Here is a 20,365-nt window from a genome sequence, read left to right on the forward strand (position 1 = left end):
GCCTTCCAGTCAGAACCATGAAAAATATTCTCTTCTCACACCTAAACTGTAGAAATGTTACTCAGTGAATGTTTTTTTTTTCTTTCTCTTTATAAAGCACCATGTTGTATAAACCCAATTCCAGGAAATTGGTATGAAAGTGGTTTCTGTCATTAAAAACAATGCTACAACTAGATTTACTGATTGCATAACTGTAAAAGTGCAGGTGTTCCTGTATTCCTACTTGGCCAGGGAGAGTATTATATTTATTAAATTCTGTTTTTTTTGTATAACACTTTTACCAATGGACATCATCACAAAGCAGCTGTCAAGAAATAGATTAAGAAGATACATTTTTATAAATGTATCCTTGTAATTTTATCTATTTTGTGAAATAAATGAATGTATTTAGAACAGCGCACATCAAATCTGCTATAAGTACATTATTTCATACAGAAACATACATTGTATAAAATTTTGGAATGAGACACAGAATAAACAAATTTATTTACACAGGTTTCAATTCCCAGGCACATGTGTCATGCATGTCAAGGTATAAAATTTTGAAAGGGAAATAATCAAACTCTTAATATGCAACATAAGGCAATGCGTTGTGGTGCTTCAGCTTTTTGTCGTCATCTTCACTCGCCTTTTGGCGTCTTTGTGCTTCTTGCGGTACTCCTGTGAATATGATAAATTCATTATTCATGTAGGCTTGGCAGCATCGACCTCAACATCCTGGTTCTACTCTGTATTTATTTAGATTACATCCAACAATGACGTCAGTAGGGGATCATAATGATGTCTATGTTTACAACACCTAGTTTCACTGTGCTGCTGTTTGAGTCTGTTCTGGCATAGGAATATTTGTGTAAACATAGCTTTGTGTAAACATACACTATATGGACACCTGACTTACCACAAAGTTAAAAGGCACACCATTGTAAAGCATGTCTTTGGATGCAGTAGCATGAAATTTTCCATTTACATGAACTAGGAGACCCAAACCTGTTCCAGAATGACAGTGCTCCTGTGCACAAAGCTCCAGCTCCATGAAGATATGATTTGTATGGGTTAAAGTGGAAGATCTCCTGCTATAGAGCTCAACCCTATTGAACACCTTTACTAATACCCTTGTGTCTGAATAAGCACACATCTCCACAAGCACACTTCAATCTAATGGAACATCTTCCCAGAAGAGTGGAGGGAATAAGAGGAAATGTGGGCTAAATGTGGAATGCAATGCTCAAAAACCACATACCATACTTATGATAAGGGGTCCACAAACTTTTGGTAATATATAAAGAATAGTTTTATTCTTTGCAACACAAATTGGAAAATTTTGGGCTGTGCATTTTCTGCTTAGTCTTAAGCCATGGTCAATTATTTTGTGTGAAACAGACAAAGAAACAAATCTTTAATCTTAAATTTTATCAGAAAGCAATATGTATTCAGTCAATTATACATTTGTGCTTTTAAAATGTAGCGATGCACCGGTTGAAAATAATAAATAAATCGGAACCGGAGGTTTTTTGCTTATAATTCATGGTTTTTTGCTTTTTTCGGATGTTTTTTTCCGGAAGAGCGCCCGCATGCACAGACCACATTTGTAGGCCTGATCATGTTATTTGTTTGAAAATATTTAAAAATCTGTGCACAGGACATGAAGACTGCAATCTGCAATGGAACAACAGCAAAGACATTTGGTTTGGTTTTATTGGTCTATCCTGCTCTCTGCGAGATTCCGGGAAAATCAGCAAAACAAATTAGTTATATGACAAATGCAATTCCGATAAACCGGGGACATGGGATCCGAACCACGGTAAAGCGGGGGATTAATGTCATTTATTTATATAGCCTATTTTGGTTTTATTTAGTTTCACTGGTGAAGAGTTTTACTTCACCCCAAATGTAAAAAAACTAAAAAATCCAATGCTGATTAAGTAACATCTTTGTTTGGAGTGTTGAAAGTGTTTGGATTGTGGAACAGTTGCCTTTAATTTCACATGGTTACAGTTCATGTTTTCATTTAAGGCCAGTTTCAACCCAATTTAAAAACAAAAGCTAAATGCTTTTGTCAGTACCAGGTATGTTTGTATTGAATGTAGCTACTTACTGCGTAGTTACTGCTGCTAATTTCAGATGGTTACAGCTATTGTTTTTAATAGGCAAAACCCAGTTTGGCCTTTTAAATACCAAATAAATATTTTGTTTATGTATATTTTTCATTCTTTCCTGTTTGTAATCTGACATTGGTATCAGCCAGTTTGCTTGTAAAAATCAGTATGGGAATCGGCCATGAAAAATCATGATCGGTGCATCACTAATCAAATGTATTGTATATGGTTCAACATCCTTAAAATGTAGTCGATTTGGGTTGAAAAATAATCGTAAGCACAAACAAACCCAAAAGCAAATCAGCAATGAACACCGGCTATACAATTAGAACACTTTGTGCTGTACCTGTGACCAAGAGAAAATGCCCAGGTTCTGTTTCCCAGTGCTAAAAATTCTACACACAGAAAGGGAAATGAAATCTACATGACAACTAAAGAAATTCCTAAAATCACACACCTCACTGAGTTCTTTCCTCTTCTCCTCCCATGCATCTCTCTGATCCTCCAGTTTCCCAAGTCTGCAGAACATCCCGGGTCCCTCTGAGGAGAAATGTTTACATGCAGTGAAACATTAAATATCTAATAAGCAAAACTAAATGATAGTCTAATTATTTAAAAAAAAAAAAAAGTATTTTACCTTTTAACCGGATGTCATCATCAAAGAAGAAGAAAAACTTTTTCGTTGGAACCGGCTGTCTATAATCACAAAAGTATCTAGTTAATTCATAAAGCAAAACATAACTCAAACTGTAGGAGTTCCTAAGGGTTCCTACAGCAGATCATTCGTCTCCATATCTCTCTACATCTGCTCTTTCAAACCAACCACCTGCATGTTCTCCCTCACCACATCCATAAACCTCCTCCTTGATCTTCACGTCAACCTCCATCCTCAGTATTCTTCTACCGATATACTCCATGTCAGTTCACTGCACATGACCAAACCATCTCAATCGCGCCTCCTTCACTTTGTCTCCAAAACTTCCTACATGCACCCCCCTTTAATAAATCGTTTCTAATTCTGTCCATCCTCATCACTTCCAATGAAAACCTCAGCATCTTCAACTCCGCCACCTCCAGCTCCATCCCCTGTGTGTTTGTCAATACCACGGTCTCTAAACCATACAACATCGCAGGTCTTACAACAGTCTTATGAACTAGATTTTAAAGATAATGCTGCAAAACAAGCTGATAAAATTGTTAAACAAACAAAAAAACCCTGTAATGGCAAAGGTCTGGTGGGAATATTTAATAACCAGCTTCTCCACTTTTACCAACCGAGAGAACCGCAGCCTGCGATGTAGTTTTCTTTCCGCTCACATGTCAAAGTTCAAATTTTACTTATTGTTAAGAAAAAGTGACAAAGTACCACTTTAAATCTTTCACAATGTTTTCAGTGAACTTCTTTCCCAATTTCCTTTTTAGTTTGATCTGCCTGCTGCTTAAAAGCATTACATTAAGTTATTAGGTGTCTCTTGTAGAGGTGTAGCTCGAGGACCAAGTGCTGAAATACGACAACTAAACTGAAATGTTGTTTGACCCGTTACTAACAAACACTACATTACATGCAGTTTTAAACATGGCTGACATTGTAATATAAAAAACCAAACAAAACACTGCAATAGAATTTAAATAGAAAAAAAAAAAAAAAACTACAAAAATCTCAATACAAATTCTTACTTAGATGTAGTGACCACAGCAGCTTCTTTTTTTCCCTCTTTCTCTTCCTCCTTCTCCTCCTCTTCTTCCTCCGAACTGCTGTCCTGGAATCGAGGGTCTACTTGCCAAGCCACTTTGGCCCCTTTTATAGTCTCAACTTTGTATTCATCTGAACACACCGAAGGCAAAACCATAAACAGAAAGGTGATAAATTCATAACACAAAAAGCTTTCTACAGTGTGGACACAGCTTTCTACATGTTTATCACCTCAACTAATGGAAATCTCAACACAAAAGAAGGTACAAAAGAAGCAGCACCATTTTTGCCTGTTAAAATATCACACTTGGATTTTTGTTGTTGTTGGAAAGCTTAAGAAAAAAAGTTTGCAATGGGTACCAACGTGAAGAGCTGCTCAAATACAGATCCATAAAGTCTAACTCAAGATTCTATTCATTGCAGCTGTTTCAAAACCGGTCATACTCTTGTGAATAAAACTACACATTAGATGTTGACCAGAAATTAAAAGACGTGCATTCAAATTGAAATAAAACGCAACACTTCAAATAAATAAATAAATAATAATAAAAAAAACTTTCAAAATTGGGCACTTTAAATAAACAGCGTGTGGCATCAGTGATTTACCTCTAGAGGCCTCTCTCGTACTGTATAAAGCAAACCGGAAAAACTATCAGTATGTTTTTTTTGCAGATAGCCGACAGTTTCAGCAATTAACAATTGACGATTAGGTTGAGCTCTACTACACATCATTCTATACATAAGCATTTTTGGTAATCTATTATTCCATCATATCTAAATTCACACTTTTTATAAGTAATGTATTTGGTAAACAGAGGACCAGCCATAAAAACACTTACCTGTTGTCTGAGCCTTTGTTACATCATCATCTCCAAAGAATGAAAACTTAAATCTGCTTGATGGCTCTGATTCCTGATTAGTTGAAGATGATAATGCAGGCATGTCTCCTTGTGGCGCTTGACCATCTTCATCATCATCATCAACATCATCATCATCGTCGTTATCATCATCATCATTATCATCTTGGTCCCATGAAACTTGCTTGTTTTCAGTTTGGATTTCTTTCACTGTCCCAAATGCCTCTTTTAGATCTGTAGTCACATCATAGTAGATGTCCTTAGAACATTCCGGAAGCTTGGCGGCCTCCTCACGTTTCTTACGCCGTGCAGCTTTGCTTTGAATGTAAAAACAAGAAATAATGAGCGGAGCATTGACACTGAAAAGCACACGGAAATTAGCTGTGCTGAACAGACCTTTCTTTTTGTGTTGTGTCCGTTTTGGTTTCAAACGCTGCATGAGTCTCACTCGATGGATCGTAATGCAAAGCTGAAATGTCCCTGTAGTGACAAAGAGACTCATTGAGACCAAGGTTGAAAAATAGCTGGTTTGTATAATGTAGTATATAATAGTAAAAAGTTCCACTTTTGCTCTTTTTGTTAGTCTGAATAACAGAACTCGTACTTGAAGATTTTTCCTTTGGTCGCTCCATCGCTTGGTTGAATCTTGATATTAAGGATACTTTGTAGGATGGCCAGATTTTTCTTCTTCTCTTCAACAAGCTCTTGTTCTCCTGGCATTTGCAGAGGTTCCACATCTAAAATGAATATTTATGGAAAACTGAACAAGAAGGAGTTTTCGAATTTACAGCAACACACTCAATAGTTTTCTAGGCTGAACAAAACGATCCTAGTGGAAGTAATATAGAATGAGGTGGGCATCTAACTCCTTTCTCCAGGTGTGTGCAACTGTCCTGCACTGTTACATGGTGGATGCATTGCCAGGGACAAAACTCTGTACAAAAGCCCAAACATTGTATCAGATAGTTATGTAATGTAATTCACATTGTATTTTCATTTCACTTTCATTATTGTGTTGCAAAAGTGGCACAAAGAAATGTAATCACTGCCCAATCAAATTTCAACGAAAAGGCAAAGGGTTTGTTTATTCCTCCTGCAGAAAATATGATCTAGGTTTGCATTTTTTTTCTTTTTAGAATTATTAAAATAAATTGCATTATTAGAGTGTTAAAAACAAACAAATATTAATATACACAAATTTCGTACACTGTGTGCGTCACTGAACAAGGTCTTCATACGATAGAATTGTTGTTGTGCACAAGATTAAAATGAGCTAACCTTCCTCCTGTTCTTCACTTTCAAGAAACTTCGCATCCATCTGAAATCTTGGATCAGTTCCAAATCTGGACTGCAGCTCCATGAGCTAAGAGTTACACACATATAAGCAAAGCATCAAGTAAAACACTAACAGAAAGTAACGAAACAGTAATCAGTGTTCTTAGTGACCTTCTGTCCTGCTCTGCCTTCAAACTGAGGCTTTATCTTGAAGTGACCTTCGTCAGTGCCGTCATCCTCATCCTCGCTGCTGTCAAACAGTTTGCTGCCCCTTGCCCTTTTTAATTCCTACACAAAACAGAAAGAGGCAGGAAGTAACAGTTTTATTAAACAAAAATAATAAGGGCAATGAGAAAATGCTGAATAGATATAAAGCATGTTTTTCTTCACCTTTTCTTTGAGGTCTTGTTTTTCCTCAGATCCTGATGCATCATCATCAGATTCTTCATCAAAAAGGCTCGCTTTTTGCTGTGTTGTGTTTTCACGGTCATTGCTAACTTCATCATCGGAATCAAACACGATATGTTTCCCTTTGTTTGCGTTCGGCAAATCCTTGACAAAAGAAACAAAGCATTCGGATATCCGACATACACTTTTCTGGCTATAAGCTTCAGAATACTGCGATATATACACAATATACACAAAAGTATTGGGACACCTGACTTTTCCAGCCAGATGTGGTTCTTTCCCAAACTGTTAGGCACCTTGTTTTATAGGATGCCTTAGGATGTGGTAGCACTAAATTTAATTATTTAATATTTAAATTATTTTATTTGAACTAGGAGACCCAAACTTGTTTCAACTCCATAAGGATATGGTTTTGAGTGGTCTGCTGTAGAGCTCTGACCTCAACCCTATTGAACATCTATGAACCCTATTGAACATCACAAATCTCTACACAAAAATCTAGTGGAACCATCTTCCCAGATGAGTGGAGATTACCAGCAAATGGGAACTAAATGTAGATTGGGATTATTCAAAAAGCACATATGAATGTTTTGGTCAGGAACACTTCTGTCAACATACTGGGTGTGGATACATTATATACTGTATACATTTTCATGAATACTGCTAACATTTTTTGCTAACACAAGCCCATCGTGTAACGACTTCATACTCACCACTTTCGAGAGGGCACCCTGTATTAGCTGCTTCTGTTGCTCCGACTCTTTCTGCCTCTGTTCCAAAGCGGCGAGACGCTTTTGATTGTCCTGCTGCTGCTTCACTGGGTCTAATACAGTCTGCTGAAACTGTTTTGGACCCAAAGCAGAGCTATTAATCTGTTTAGGTTCTGATGCTGCTTCCCGTTTAGTACTTTCCTCCTCCTCTTCATCGCTGCTCGTGTCTGATTCTTCAGAACACCCGGAGCTATCAGAAGCAGATCTTTCATGTTCTTTTGAAGTTTTGGGTTCTAAAGGGACGGTTTCTTCATCCTCCTCTTCTTCACCGGATGAACTGCTCCTGGCTGAGTGTTTACTCTGTCGTAAAGAAGTCGTTTTTGTAAGTACAGGACATGTTCTGTCATTTACTTTTAGGGAAGAACTTGGTTTGGAATTGAGCTTAATTGGTTCTTCATTGATCATCATGTCCTCACTGGAACAGTCCATAGAGACATTTGTGTCCTTCTTGTTTAGCTCTGGCACCTGTTCACTGGATGACTCTTCATCTTCCAGTGTTTTCAAGCCTGATTTGAGTCTTTTAGGTTCCTCACCAAATTCACAGTTCACTTTTTCAGCTGCTCTCTTAAGTCCAGTGATTTTGGCAGCGCTGCCAAAAAGGTCCTTCGTTCCAACAAAAGCAGGAAGACACGACTTCTTTTTTGACATGACTTTCTCCTTTTTCTCCTCTTTGTCCTCATCTGGTTCAAACAGAGATGCTAAAATATCCTCAGGGTTTATGCCGCTCTTTTTCGATTGCGCTCTCTGAGGCTCGCGTTCATGTACAGAAGAGCGTTCGGGAAGTTCACTTGTTCCTGCATTTGTGTCATCATCACTGCTTTCATCGTCTTCCATTTTTTTAACAAGATTCTCCAAATCTGCTAGTGACAGCTCCAGCCTGTGGCAGCTCCCCATCATGGCTTCATAATCGGAATCACCGGATTCACTCGACGATTCCGAGCCATTATCCGACTCTGAATCAGTAGGAGTCTGATTGTTAGAGAGTGCAAGTTTCTTCCCATCAATCTTCTTGGATTTTACCAGAGACTTATTGCTCTTTTCAGTCTCCTCAGTTTTGTCAGAATTTTTGTTCTGCCTCAATATTTCATCCGTGTCAGCGGAGTCGTAATCCTCATCGTTCCTGGTAGATTTTAAACCAATTTGTCCAACCATGTCGGTTTCCCCGGAGCCCCAGAACATGTTGGATTTTACAACAAAGTCATCACTCACAACCTCAAGGTTTCCTTCATCTTCTATTGTTACCATTTCATGATTTTGTGAAAGCTCTTGTGCGACTAGCGTCCGGATTTCATCCTCCGAGTCACAGTCGCTGTTGAATACGCACACAGCAGGCTTACGAGACTGAAGCAATTGCGAGGCATCTCTGTTCTGACCTGTCGTCCACCTCTCAGGAATAGTTGTAGAATATGGATTAGTGCTTGGGTCCAAACTTTGAATCGTCTTCTTGGGGCGTTTTTTCTGTCGTGGGAACTCGCCTCGTCTTCTCTTGCTGATCTCGTCGTCGCCCCCGTCTATCTGCCACGTGAGTTCAGACACTGGAGTGAAGCAGTCCTCGCTCTCGAGTTTCTTGATATTGTGGCAGTGTTTCGACGGATCGTACTTGAGGGCTTAATGATTAGTTAAGACAAATCAACTAGTAAAATTACAAATGCAGGTAGTCCCTGTTACAATGACTCCATCCATTGATGTGTTGCTGTGCTTTTACACATAGAGCAACCATATTTCTTTTAGCTGCATAACATTATAATTTATAAAATGTAGTTCATCATAATATGTGTAACAACAAAACAATTACAGCCTCACAAGCCAACACAAGTTGTCATTTGGCTACAATGTGGGGGAAATGCAAACAGGCATCAATGGAAAAGGATATCTTGGTTTTGCCTTGACATTTCAGATGAACGATTGGAAGAACTCTTCCAAATTTGCTTACCACCCAATCCTAGAGAGGAGAAAGAGAACAATGAAAAGGTTACAAAAAGCAGAAACGTTTCCAATTTCTAGCACGACATGCTGCCTTTTTACTTCTGCCTTATTAACTTCAAGAGGGAAAAGAAGAGTATGGTGAAAAAACAACTGTCTATAGTTGTTAAAATGTAAATAATGACAGAAAACAACAGTTTTTTAAAGATAAACAACAATAAATTCCACTAAAGGATGTCCTATAGTATACCTTGTGTCCTGGGATTTCAGTTCCTGGAACAGCCGCTTTCATGTGGAAATTCTCGACACCGGCTGCAATGAAGGACTCCACAATTTTTTCTTTCACGTCAGTCTTTGGGGTGTGAGTCTTCTCGGCTGCCTGCTGCCGCTCCTTTGCAAGTCTTGGACAGATTTCAGAAAGGATTAAAGTTGGTGATAATCTATTGCACGGCATCAATATCTATATATTAAACAAGAGAACCACAGAAAAAATGCTGAAAAGTAATTATGCATGTACACTATGGGTGTAATGGTACACAAAATTCATGGTTTGGGACGCACCTCGTTTTTTTAAGTCACGGTTCGGTACAATTTTGGTAGTTTACATTTTTTAAAGATTTTTTTAAATAAAATGAAAACAATATATAAAATAATATTTTGTTCAAAAATAAACTTGAAAATACAATTAACTCAATACACTTTATTATATTAATTAAACTGAGTGATCAATTAAATTGGCACCAATTAAATTCATTAAATAAAAATAAATAAATGGAAAAGGAATTAGAGTTTACATTTGTTAGAACCCATTAGGATAATACAGATGTGTTTCACATTTAATATAAAATTTTTCTAAAGATACTTATTTCTACTTATTTCAGCATACTTTAACAAATGTCTTCATTCCTTCATCTGGAATTGTCAGGATTTTCTCCTTTTAAGAGAAATTCTTGAAGCTGGACATAAAAAGTTAAAGAGTCCATAGTGCTAGCGTTAGCCGCTAACCCGAAAGTGGCTACTTCTCATAGCTAGTGCTATGGCTTCTTTAGCATTTCTGTGTATGGCGCAAAACAAATAGTATTTCTGGTATGGAGTGAGAAGACACAGTAACACTGCACCAGCTCTAGTTTCTTTTTTTATACCCCGGCATTGTTGTGTATGTTTTCAAGTTTAATGATAACGATAAAAAAAATGCGCTGAAAGTGCGAGACGGAGACTTGCACTTGTGCACTTGCACAAACTTGCGATCTGCCACTAAATACGTTCCTAATTGAAACACAGATTGTATCTATGTTCCGCACGTAAAAAAGGATCGCATTCAGTACACGTGTACCGACCAGAAAGCCCTGTGTACCGAAAAAACTTGAAAACGTGTACCGTTACAATCCTAATGTACGCATATTAATCACAAACAGTACCTCTGTAAGAAGCTTTCCTTTGCGAGTTCAATTTGTAACGTTCCACCTTTCCATTTGGATTTGTTCAACACTGTGACACCTGCGTATAAAGAAGGAACTTTTTTAATACAGTAAATTACCAGGACTGTAAACACAAGAACAGTGTGACAAAAAAACAAAATTATGTGGAAAAAAAATTGCCATTCTCCAAGTTTACTCAGTCGTATTCAGTGTCTAAATTGAATTCTTTAGGCTGCTGTCAGACTGTGTTTCTCCTCAACCACCAGCACAAGTTTGACAAACAATCCAATAGGAAATGGGTGTAAAGCAGACGGCTCCAAGATAAAAAATATTAAATGTTTTGAAAATGTTTTGCTTGCCAGTGCAAACACTTAAAAAAAAAAAAATTCTAGACCAATTAGATCTTAGATAAGAAATGAGCTAGAAAAACAAATATAGAAGCTGAACGTAAAAGTATATGAGGAATGAATTAAAACATAAGTGATTATAGGAAATGCTACTGTCACCAACTTAAGGTGAATTTTTCTCCTAGACGAGCATGTAATGAAGGTTTAATTTAGTTATGGATGAAGTTTTAATGTTTAATTATTTTATATAACAATTTGTTGCTAAACCACATCTTCATGCTTCTCGCTTTGTTCACAGAGACACTGTCATGCTGGAACAGGTTTGGGTCTATGAGTTCAAGTGACGGGAAAATGTAATGCTACTTTATCCAAATGAATTCTATACAATGGTGGGCCTCCAATTTTCTGCTACCAGAAAAACCAGGGATGAATTACAGCTTTAATCGGTGCGTTAATTCAGTTCAGCATACGTACATCTTTTGTAGTCGGAATCAGAAATTGTTAGATTGATGTAAGCGAAGGTCTTCAGAGGAGATCCTGTAACAAATCCCAAGACACAAAACAAAAATGAACTGAGCAACTTTTTAATCATTTCACTCTAGTAAAAAGTTTTATTCAGACTCTCACCGTGTTCATCTTTACGTGTGATTATCTCCACATCGGACACCTCACCAAACTTCCCGAATCGATCTCGGAGATCTTTCTGAGATATTGTGTGGCTCAGGCCACCGACGTACAGACGCTTCATGCTTAGACACTCATCCGCTCTAGACAAAAAGCAAACACATTATCCTTCCATGTACTGAGCTTTCAAAATGCATTTATGTAGGACTGCAATGTGTTGATTGAGGTTCTGAACAATTGTCATGTGTACAAATTGAAATCTTTCACATATTAGCCTTTTTTACACACACACACAATGGCACTTGACAACCTTCTGTTAGTGGTAGCGGAGATTTTAGGGTTTTATTTTTTACATCTTTACCAAAAAAGAAAAAGAGTGATGCAGCAGAGCTTTATTCTTCAAGTCTGTTTAGTTCTCTCACTTCCTCACCTGTACACTATTCTCAAACAGCTTACAAAGTTTCACATATAATGCAAGTAACCCTGTGCGCCTGTGTTTAACATGACTTATCGTCTGAATTTCTCATTAATATGACACTAACCGTTACCTGAAAACAGACTGCGGACTAACAACAAAACCTCATGCTTGAAATTGTTGAACATTTTTTACTCAAATAACACTGTTATTCCTGCACTTGCAATTTTATAAGTATACAATCATGAAATAATTAACAAACAGCACATATATTTCAATTTAAACATTGATTTTTTCTTTTCTGGAGGCACTGATAATCATATGTGATCAATTCATATTATAAAATTTTGAGACATTGTATTGTTGGTTTAATATTGTCCAAAATAGAAATACTAAGAAAATATTACACATTCCCCCACAAATATCTCGAATCAGTCTGGTAGGAACTGTTTAATGAGGTGCAGTTGATTAGATTTGCAGTATATGTACAGTCAAATATATAGATAGATATGCAGTCAGATAGATAAAAACAAGATGTAGAAATATATATATATATATATATATATATATATATATATATATATATATATATATATATATATAAAATAACTGATACACTGTTTACAATAGTGCAGTCAGGTGGGAGTCTCACAACTGCAGATCTGTGTATGATCTGTTATAAGATTTGTTTAAAACATATATGACTAATATTAAAAACATATATAAATGAAAAGTCGTTAAGGGATTTTCAATCATAATATACCCTTTAAATAAAACAGATACTATTTACTTATTATTAATTCAATCAAATCAACCAGTTAGCACCTGTAATTTAAAATAGCATCATGCTTTAAATAAGTCACACTCACTATAGGATCTGGAAATTGTTAATTATCTCCAGATGTCTGAATAAATATAAATTAAATGAGAACTTACTTATTAAACGCGATTTAAACTGCAATCTGAACTCTCACATGTCGCTCACGGAGTTGTTACATCAAATGCTTCCGGGTCGAAACAAGTACCGGGTTATGGTTCCTACTTTTAATATATATTGCTCGTTAAAATATTGTAAAATATTTTTTACTTTATTTTGGTGTGTATTTCGAATAATTTGCTGGTTTAATTATACTTTGTATAAGTAAAAAAAAATATTGTGATTGAAAATATATAACAACATGATTTCATTAAGCGGATACGGTTCACACGATTGGTTCAATCGACGTTGGCGCGATTTGTAGCGATTTGACATTGGGGCCCGTTTCAATTTGCAGTTTGCTTCCTTTGTAGGTAGACTATTTAGAGAATGAACACAGCGGCTTTTAGGCCCCGTGTAGTACACTATATATTATATATGGAACAATTTGAGATGTAACCATAGTGAAGGCAAAATAGAGCTCGAGAGGCGTTCAGTTAGTAACCAGACTCACTCCTGGGAAGTAAGTAACAAAATAATGAAAATAAAATAATATCAGCATGTTAAATGAGCTTATTTATGTTAATAATATCCGGAAATATTTGTCGCTAACTAAGTACTTTTTAAAAGAGAAAGTGGGAATGTTTTGAATGTTTTGGCTTCTGTTCTGATGTGTGTATTATACACTGAACAAGTATAACAAACGTTTAAAATGATATTTAATACAACTGAGTATAATTTTATACAATTAATACATTTAACATATTTCCATAAAGCACAAATGTTAAATTTTTAGAATGAACATGCAAAACTAGCGAAATAATTACAAAACTTAAACTAATGCCAACTACAACTCTTAGTGAAGTTAATGGACGTTGTCCCAAAGCAGCTTTATAGTGTAATCATTGTTGAGGTTTACTGTTCAGTGATGGTGTTTAAATGCAGAACTCAGTCCTTCGGCATTGTATCAGATTGTTTATATTAATTACAGTCCAAAGCCATCCTCATGCTTCTGGAGTTGCTCATAACTTCATAAACCTTTAGGCTGTTCATGTGGAACCATCCTCAAGGTGTTGTGTCCCCTAGAACAATGGACATCTTGGAGCAGCAGTATGAAGAAGAAATAAAACTCCTCCAGCAGGAGACGGTGGCATGTGAGATCGAGAGGGACGAGTGTTTACGAGCTATTTTCAGACAGCACGGAGGAGAAACCCTGCAAAACATCCTGTAAGTAGCGATAAACATGTCCACAATTCATCTTTCTGCGTCATTGCCAACTGATGCCTCAGCTTTACATACCGTTATAACGAAATGTATGATGGACAAACGTGCTTGATTCTTGTTTTTTTTTATTTTTTATTTTTAGAAAGACCATCTCCATCCGTAAGGAAAACGAAGACGGAGTGACAAATGGAGATGCTTCGAAACTCGTGACAGAAATCAGTGATCTGGAGGTGGACCACAGGAGACAGACAGACATCAGTGGCATCTTCCTCTCCGAGTGCTGGATCAAGACAGTGGAGAAAAGTAAGGGTATAGGATAAACGTTTCCTCCAAAAATCTCTGTCTGAAGTGTAAATGCATGTTGTGGCTTTAGAAAACCTTTCGCATTGTCGAGCTTGATATTTTTTATTATGCGTATAATATGTTGGCAAAAGTATGTGAACACCTGATTGCCACACACATGTTTTTTTTCCCCTTAACTGCTGCCACAAAGTTGTTTAAAAGCCTATATTTTTTTTCAAAACAGCTTTGTGTGCTGTAGTGCAAATTCTCCTTAATTGAAAATAAGAGGCCTTATCCTATTCATCATGACAAAGCAACTGGTGCACATAGTATCATACTGTATATTCATTACAGTCCAAATCCATCCTTATGAAAAACCTGGAGAGACAGTATGAAGAAGAAATAAATCTTCTTTGGCTTACCAAAGTTGCTGTAGAGACCTCAAGTGTCCTCCACAGAGTCCTGATCTCAACCCCACTGACCACTTTTGGGATGATCTGAAACATCAGCTGATCCCTAGGAATCCTCACCCACTCACTAATGCTTTGATGGCAGAATGAGTGTAAAATCCCCACAGCCAAACCTGAGAAACTAGTGTAAACGCTTCCCAGTGGAACGAGAGCGAAGGGTATTAAAAGTGTGATCACACCAGTATATGCTTTTTGAACATCCCACACTGTATATCCACATACCGCAATTCTGCTTTGCTTTATAATAAAATACATCACGATTTAAATACACTGGTATGTTACACATATCAATCTGCACATGTAACCGTTACAAGTGTGATCACTTGGGGAGATCAGATCATCCATTGCTGATTATAATGGTGATCATTTCAAAATGTATACATTTTCTGTTTTTTATTTTTATTTTTTTCAGGCAGCACAAAAACCGTACAGCAGTACAGACTTAGTGGTCGTTGTTGGCTCCTTTCATTCCAAGTTGAGTTTGTACTGACTGAGATTCAGGTAAGGAGATTTTATTTTAAACGCAAAATATATTTATTATTTTAATCTTTATAGATCCTGATCACTGTTATATTTAATACTGAATTCGACCACTTTTGGGTCTATTTTATGTTGGGCTGCTGCTATCGATTATTTTAGTAATCGAGCATTCTAGCGATTATTCCATGGATTAATCGATAAATCAGATAAGAAGTAATTTTTTGGTAATTTTTTTATTAAAAAGCAATACCAAACAAAAGATATAATAATACAGGTCTCTTAAATTTAACAAGTAATTCGTTTTTTTTTTTTATTTAAGAAAAGCCTCCCTCACCTTGTCTCCAAAGCGTCCTACATGCGCTGTCCCTCTAATAAACTTCTAATTTTGTCCATCCTCATCACGCCCAATAAAAACCTCAACAACTTCAGCTCTGCTACCTCCAGCTCCACCTCCTGTCCACCTCCTGTCTTTTACTTAATGCCACTCTTTCTAAACCATACAACATCGCAGGTCTCACCACAGTCCTATAAACTTTCCCTTTCACTCTCGCAGATACTCTTCTATCAGATACTCATCAAATCACTCCTGCTATCACTCTTCTCCACCCACTCGACCCTGCCTGCACTCTTTTCTTCAATTCTCTAACACACTCTCCATTACTTTGCACTGTTGATTCCAGATACCAGAACTCCTCCACATCTTCTCCCTGCAACCACACCACTCCACTGCACTCCCTCTCATTCACACACATGTACTCTGTCTTACTCCTACTGACTTTCATTCCCCTTCTCTCCAGCGTGTACCTCCACCTCTCCAGACTCTTCTCAACCTGCTCCCTACTCTCACCACAAATCACAATATCATCCGCAAACAATCTTGTTAAAAACTTCACTGCCATCTCTCCTAAACATCTCCACACTTCTGCTGGTTCTACTGATTTTCCAATCTTCATCCTCTTAATAGCTGGAAAAACTGCATGTACAAATTGAGGAAAAATTTCATAATAATGTTTCTCAACATCAAATGGCGAAGACTAAATATCTCATCATCTATAGTACACAATATCATCAAAAGATTTGGAGAATTTATATAAATCTCTGCACAAGGTATGAGGGTGAAAATCAATATTGGATGCTTGTGATCTTCAGGCCTTCCAGTGGCACTGTATTAAAACAGGCATTGTTTTGTAATGGAAATTTGTTTGCCGTGTCATATACAAAAGCACATCACAAATGCTCTAGTGGTATAAAGAGGGACATTTTCCCAGCACATTGTTTAATAATTGATATCATTTAAAGGGTTCTTTCTTTCTTACAGTGGATATGATACAAAATTATGGCTAGGTAAGAACTTCAGGCTCCATATCTTGTGTGGAATAACTTTTCTCAGCACTAGAGGGCAGTTCAACACCACCATCTACATTAAGGGGTGTCTCGTTGGGTACAGATTTATGTATTAATAATGGACCATGTTAGATTATTTATGAAAGGTCTCTAAATTCATAACAAATTTAGTGTTTTGTAAATAGTGTTTTGTAGATGTAGACTAAGGTAGTTTGGTGAATATTTCATTGTGTTGCATTTCTTAAAACTGTCATTACAAGGCCATCTACATGAGGTTGTAGTTGGAGGTAAATAATTTTAACAAGTTAATACACGCAATGTACATCACACTTTAATGACCAGAATATATTTGTATTATTACTTATTGTTATTGTTGTCTTTGTTGCTGCTTAACATAATGCTTATTAAATGCATCCTAATAAGTGATCACTGATTTTATTAATATAACATTACATTTTCCAGCAGAAGTTTTTGCTCTTTCCCACCTTTAGCTCTCTGTTTATAATTGTGTGTATTGGGAGCTGTGAAAGAATGCTTAGCTTGGAAAATAAACTTTCCAATTATTGCTAAGGCAGACCATATGAAGAACTGTACCTTTTAATAAATGCCGTTGTTTTTTTGCAGGATGGTGAAACCACCCTGAAAAAGGTGACTGACCTTAACATTATATCAGATGGAGGCGAGTTTAAAGACTTGTGTGGATTTCTGTCAAGGTGGGTTCAATCTCTGTTTACTGCAAGATATAAAGCGCTAGGCTACTTCTATGGGATGCTCACATTGCGTCTACTCTACACTAGCAAGCTTTTTCAAGTTTCTTGTAGTTTGTCACCATTTCAGCCTGTAGGGGTCCACAATTGATTGATCAACAATTTTTTTTTGCACAACCAATGCACATGTATGTGTGTATTTACTACACACATGCTCCTGATCGTACCTGTACAATGGTATACCTAGTGTTAGAAAAGTGTAATTGCAGGTGAACTGACTACAAAGTGCTATTATACCACTGACTGTTAAAATCAGCATAATCAACAGTTACGCTGTGGAATCAAAAAGTCTCGAGACTAGTTTTGTAACACGGCAACAGATGGCAGCACATGGTTGAACACACAGTCACAGGAAGCACCGACTTTCATAAATCAGCCAAAAGACATGTTTACTTGAGGAGCTGTGTAACTGCTTCACCACGTCTGCTGTTCTGACCATGTGCGGTCAGACCAGATTTGGCTCCTGCGGACTTCGCACTCTTCTCGAAGATGATCCAGCGCAAAGGTCGCCATTTTTACACCATTGCGGAGGTCCAGCACGAATCAAAGAAGGTGGACGGTGCTTCGAAAAGAAGACTTCCATGACACATTTCAGAAGTTGCAGGAATGCTGAGAACACTATTGCTGTGCAAGAGGACCTTTTTTAAGGTGAAAGTGGTGTAAACGCAGATAAATAATGCACTTTCTCCTATACAGAGCTAGACTCTTTTTGATACCACCTTGTATTATTGATTATGTTGCTCTCACAGTTGAGTCAGACAGGTGACTTAACTGAAATCTAACAAACCTGTGTGAATCTGAAGATTCCTTGAGAGTGTTGAATGGCTCATCAGACAATTTTGTTTGCCCAGTGCAGTTTTAAGTGTTTTATTGTATGGTTTTTAGCCATAGGCACACTTCAGAGAGAATTTTCCAACTAACAATGAGCCCATAGTCCTATCCCTTACACTGCAATACATTACTTTTACCTTCAACAGTTAAAAAAAAAATAGTATTGTTGCAGGAATTCTTTGAAACTGCACAATAAAAGTGGGAATAATAAATATGTATATTTTGCATGAGTTCAGCATTCATCACCAGCTTTCATCTTTTTCACCAAGTCCTAAGGGTCCCTCATGATATTTTGTTGACCAAGTTGATCATCATTGTGATAATAGTGAAACAGAAAGCTGGTACCCACCAGGACTCCCTGGAGTTTTGGAGAGCCAGGATCTAATGAATATGACTAAGGCATTTATACCAGTTATCTATCTAACAGATATTCCATTCAAAGCATCTTGAGGTACTTTATAACAGCAGTGTTTGTTTATAGGCTAGATCTTTTTAGAATGATTAACATCCCTATAAAATTGCAGACCACAACTCCCATGATCCTCAGCCTGCAACCTCATCATACAACCTCCACTCAAGCATCTAGCTCTGCTCATAGTCACCTGATTACAAATGACACTCATCTGTTTGCAATCGCACTGCTAATAATTACATAAGTCCCTTTGGACTGCCAGATATACTTTACGAATCTCGCTGCAGCATTGAGTCTGAGACAATTCCAAGTCTTTATCTTCCAGCATTGATTAGTGTTCGGCTGTAGTGTGTGTCCTGTTTACCCATTTAGTGTTGTTTAGTTTATCTGTGTTTATCCAGATTGCCTCACCATTAGCCTGCTTCACATTTCTAATTGCCCAGGCATTGAAATTGTCAGCCATATTGGGTTAAACACAACCAGGACACATTGCACTGTTTATTCGCTTCTTAACAGAAAAAATTACTGTTTCTGTAACAAACTATAAGATGAGGATATTCAAGGTATTAATTTATTTGAATTCCACAATCAATAATCCACAACAGGGTGATGTGATAACAGAAAATTATAGCTTTTTCATTTAATAATGAACCATCATGCAATGTAAACGCTTATAAATACAGTTATAATTAATGTTGTAGAACCTGCATGAGACAAGCTAGTTTCTGTTATCACTCTCATTATAGCAACTATAAACTTCGAGGTCCTCTGTCCTGCAGTGCCTTCTTGATTATTAATACTTATTTCATGTTGTACATGATTCTTATACATGTACCTTCCGCTTGTTAACAGTTGGTCGAAATCTTGGCTCGTTTAACAGCTCTACACTTGGATTCCTAGTGATTATTGTCTGTAAAAACAGGTCTGGTGCTAATTCAGGGTGCATCACGTAAGAAATAAGATCGTCAAAGCCAAAAAAAAAGAGGTTTTGTACGTGTCTGAAAACAGTAAATCACTGCCAGTAGATTCCATCAGCTGATTTAATGGAATAACTGATATATGGCAAATTAAGTACTTTTTTTTTTATAACTCTTGCTGAACTTTTCCATTATTACACTGATCATTTTCATATTATTAACCTGTTGAGACACGAACGAAAACAAAAACTTCGACTCTTAACTGTGACCAACTTCATGGTCTGTGGATGCACATCTGGATCATATTGTCTGGTCTGAGATTCTGTCCTGGCACTTGGATGTGGAAAAATCCTTCAGACATCGATTTGCACATACGTCTGTGCAGACGGGTTTTTTTTTTGTTACGTCTCAAGAAAGGCTGTTTTAAAATTATTATTTTCCATGTTAGGTTGAGTAAAAGCAGTTTCTGAAAACAGTCGGGATCACAGACCTGAGTGATTAAAATTTGGATTTTCGATTTTCAGAGAGCTGAAGTGATTAGTTTAATAATTTCAGCATGCCATAATTATTTCAGTTATTTAAGTTATTTGAATGTGAACATGTGGCATGCAATGTGTGTGAGCTACAAATGATTGCTGTAATGTCTAGCTAGCCAGTACACAAATGCCATTTAATATATATTCACCTTAACTCTTGTTTTAAAATTGAACTTTGCAGTTATATCATTTCAGTGTATTTATAAATAGTGACATTGCTTAAAATATCAGATTTTAGCATCTCCTTTTGAGGCAGGTGGAGTAAAAATGGTGAGGTTCCTTTGATTTGCTTTACATTCTTGATGTTGCGCACTCATGGTGCACCCTGCTTACTGCCCCATTTAGCTGGAACTCCTATTG

At 36.9% G+C, this 20,365-nt stretch overlaps 2 protein-coding genes across 5 annotated transcripts in view; one reads left to right on the forward strand and one right to left on the reverse strand.

Moving 5' to 3' along the window:
* Positions 1-467: 467 nt before the first annotated feature.
* On the reverse strand, positions 468-12,922 carry nol8 (nucleolar protein 8). Its single transcript, XM_046875609.1, has 17 exons — positions 12,763-12,922; positions 11,415-11,554; positions 11,262-11,324; positions 10,441-10,519; positions 9,273-9,423; positions 8,973-9,041; positions 7,043-8,707; positions 6,312-6,473; positions 6,093-6,209; positions 5,925-6,009; positions 5,251-5,383; positions 5,043-5,126; positions 4,629-4,963; positions 3,774-3,921; positions 2,734-2,792; positions 2,554-2,636; positions 468-660 (listed from the first exon to the last, which is right to left on the reverse strand). The coding sequence occupies exons 2-17, from the start codon at positions 11,533-11,535 to the stop codon at positions 601-603; spliced, it is 3,414 nt and encodes a 1,137-aa protein (XP_046731565.1). The 5' UTR covers positions 11,536-11,554; positions 12,763-12,922; the 3' UTR covers positions 468-600.
* A 207-nt stretch (positions 12,923-13,129) lies between these two features.
* Positions 13,130-20,365, forward strand: part of LOC124402637 (centromere protein P) — a 91,087-nt gene continuing 83,851 nt past the window's right edge. For 3 of the 4 annotated variants that reach the window (XM_046875779.1, XM_046875783.1, XM_046875782.1), the window contains exons 1-5: positions 13,212-13,265; positions 13,787-13,969; positions 14,109-14,269; positions 15,131-15,219; positions 17,167-17,255. In XM_046875779.1, the coding sequence (XP_046731735.1) occupies positions 13,794-13,969; positions 14,109-14,269; positions 15,131-15,219; positions 17,167-17,255 (515 nt within the window). In that variant the 5' untranslated portion in view covers positions 13,212-13,265; positions 13,787-13,793. Of the gene's footprint in view, positions 13,266-13,786; positions 13,970-14,108; positions 14,270-15,130; positions 15,220-17,166; positions 17,256-20,365 lie in introns of all 4 variants that reach the window. The other variant, XM_046875781.1, reaches the window with a different exon arrangement.

This window comes from Silurus meridionalis, chromosome 19, assembly GCF_014805685.1.
Source record: "Silurus meridionalis isolate SWU-2019-XX chromosome 19, ASM1480568v1, whole genome shotgun sequence".
Lineage (NCBI taxonomy): Eukaryota > Metazoa > Chordata > Actinopteri > Siluriformes > Siluridae > Silurus > Silurus meridionalis.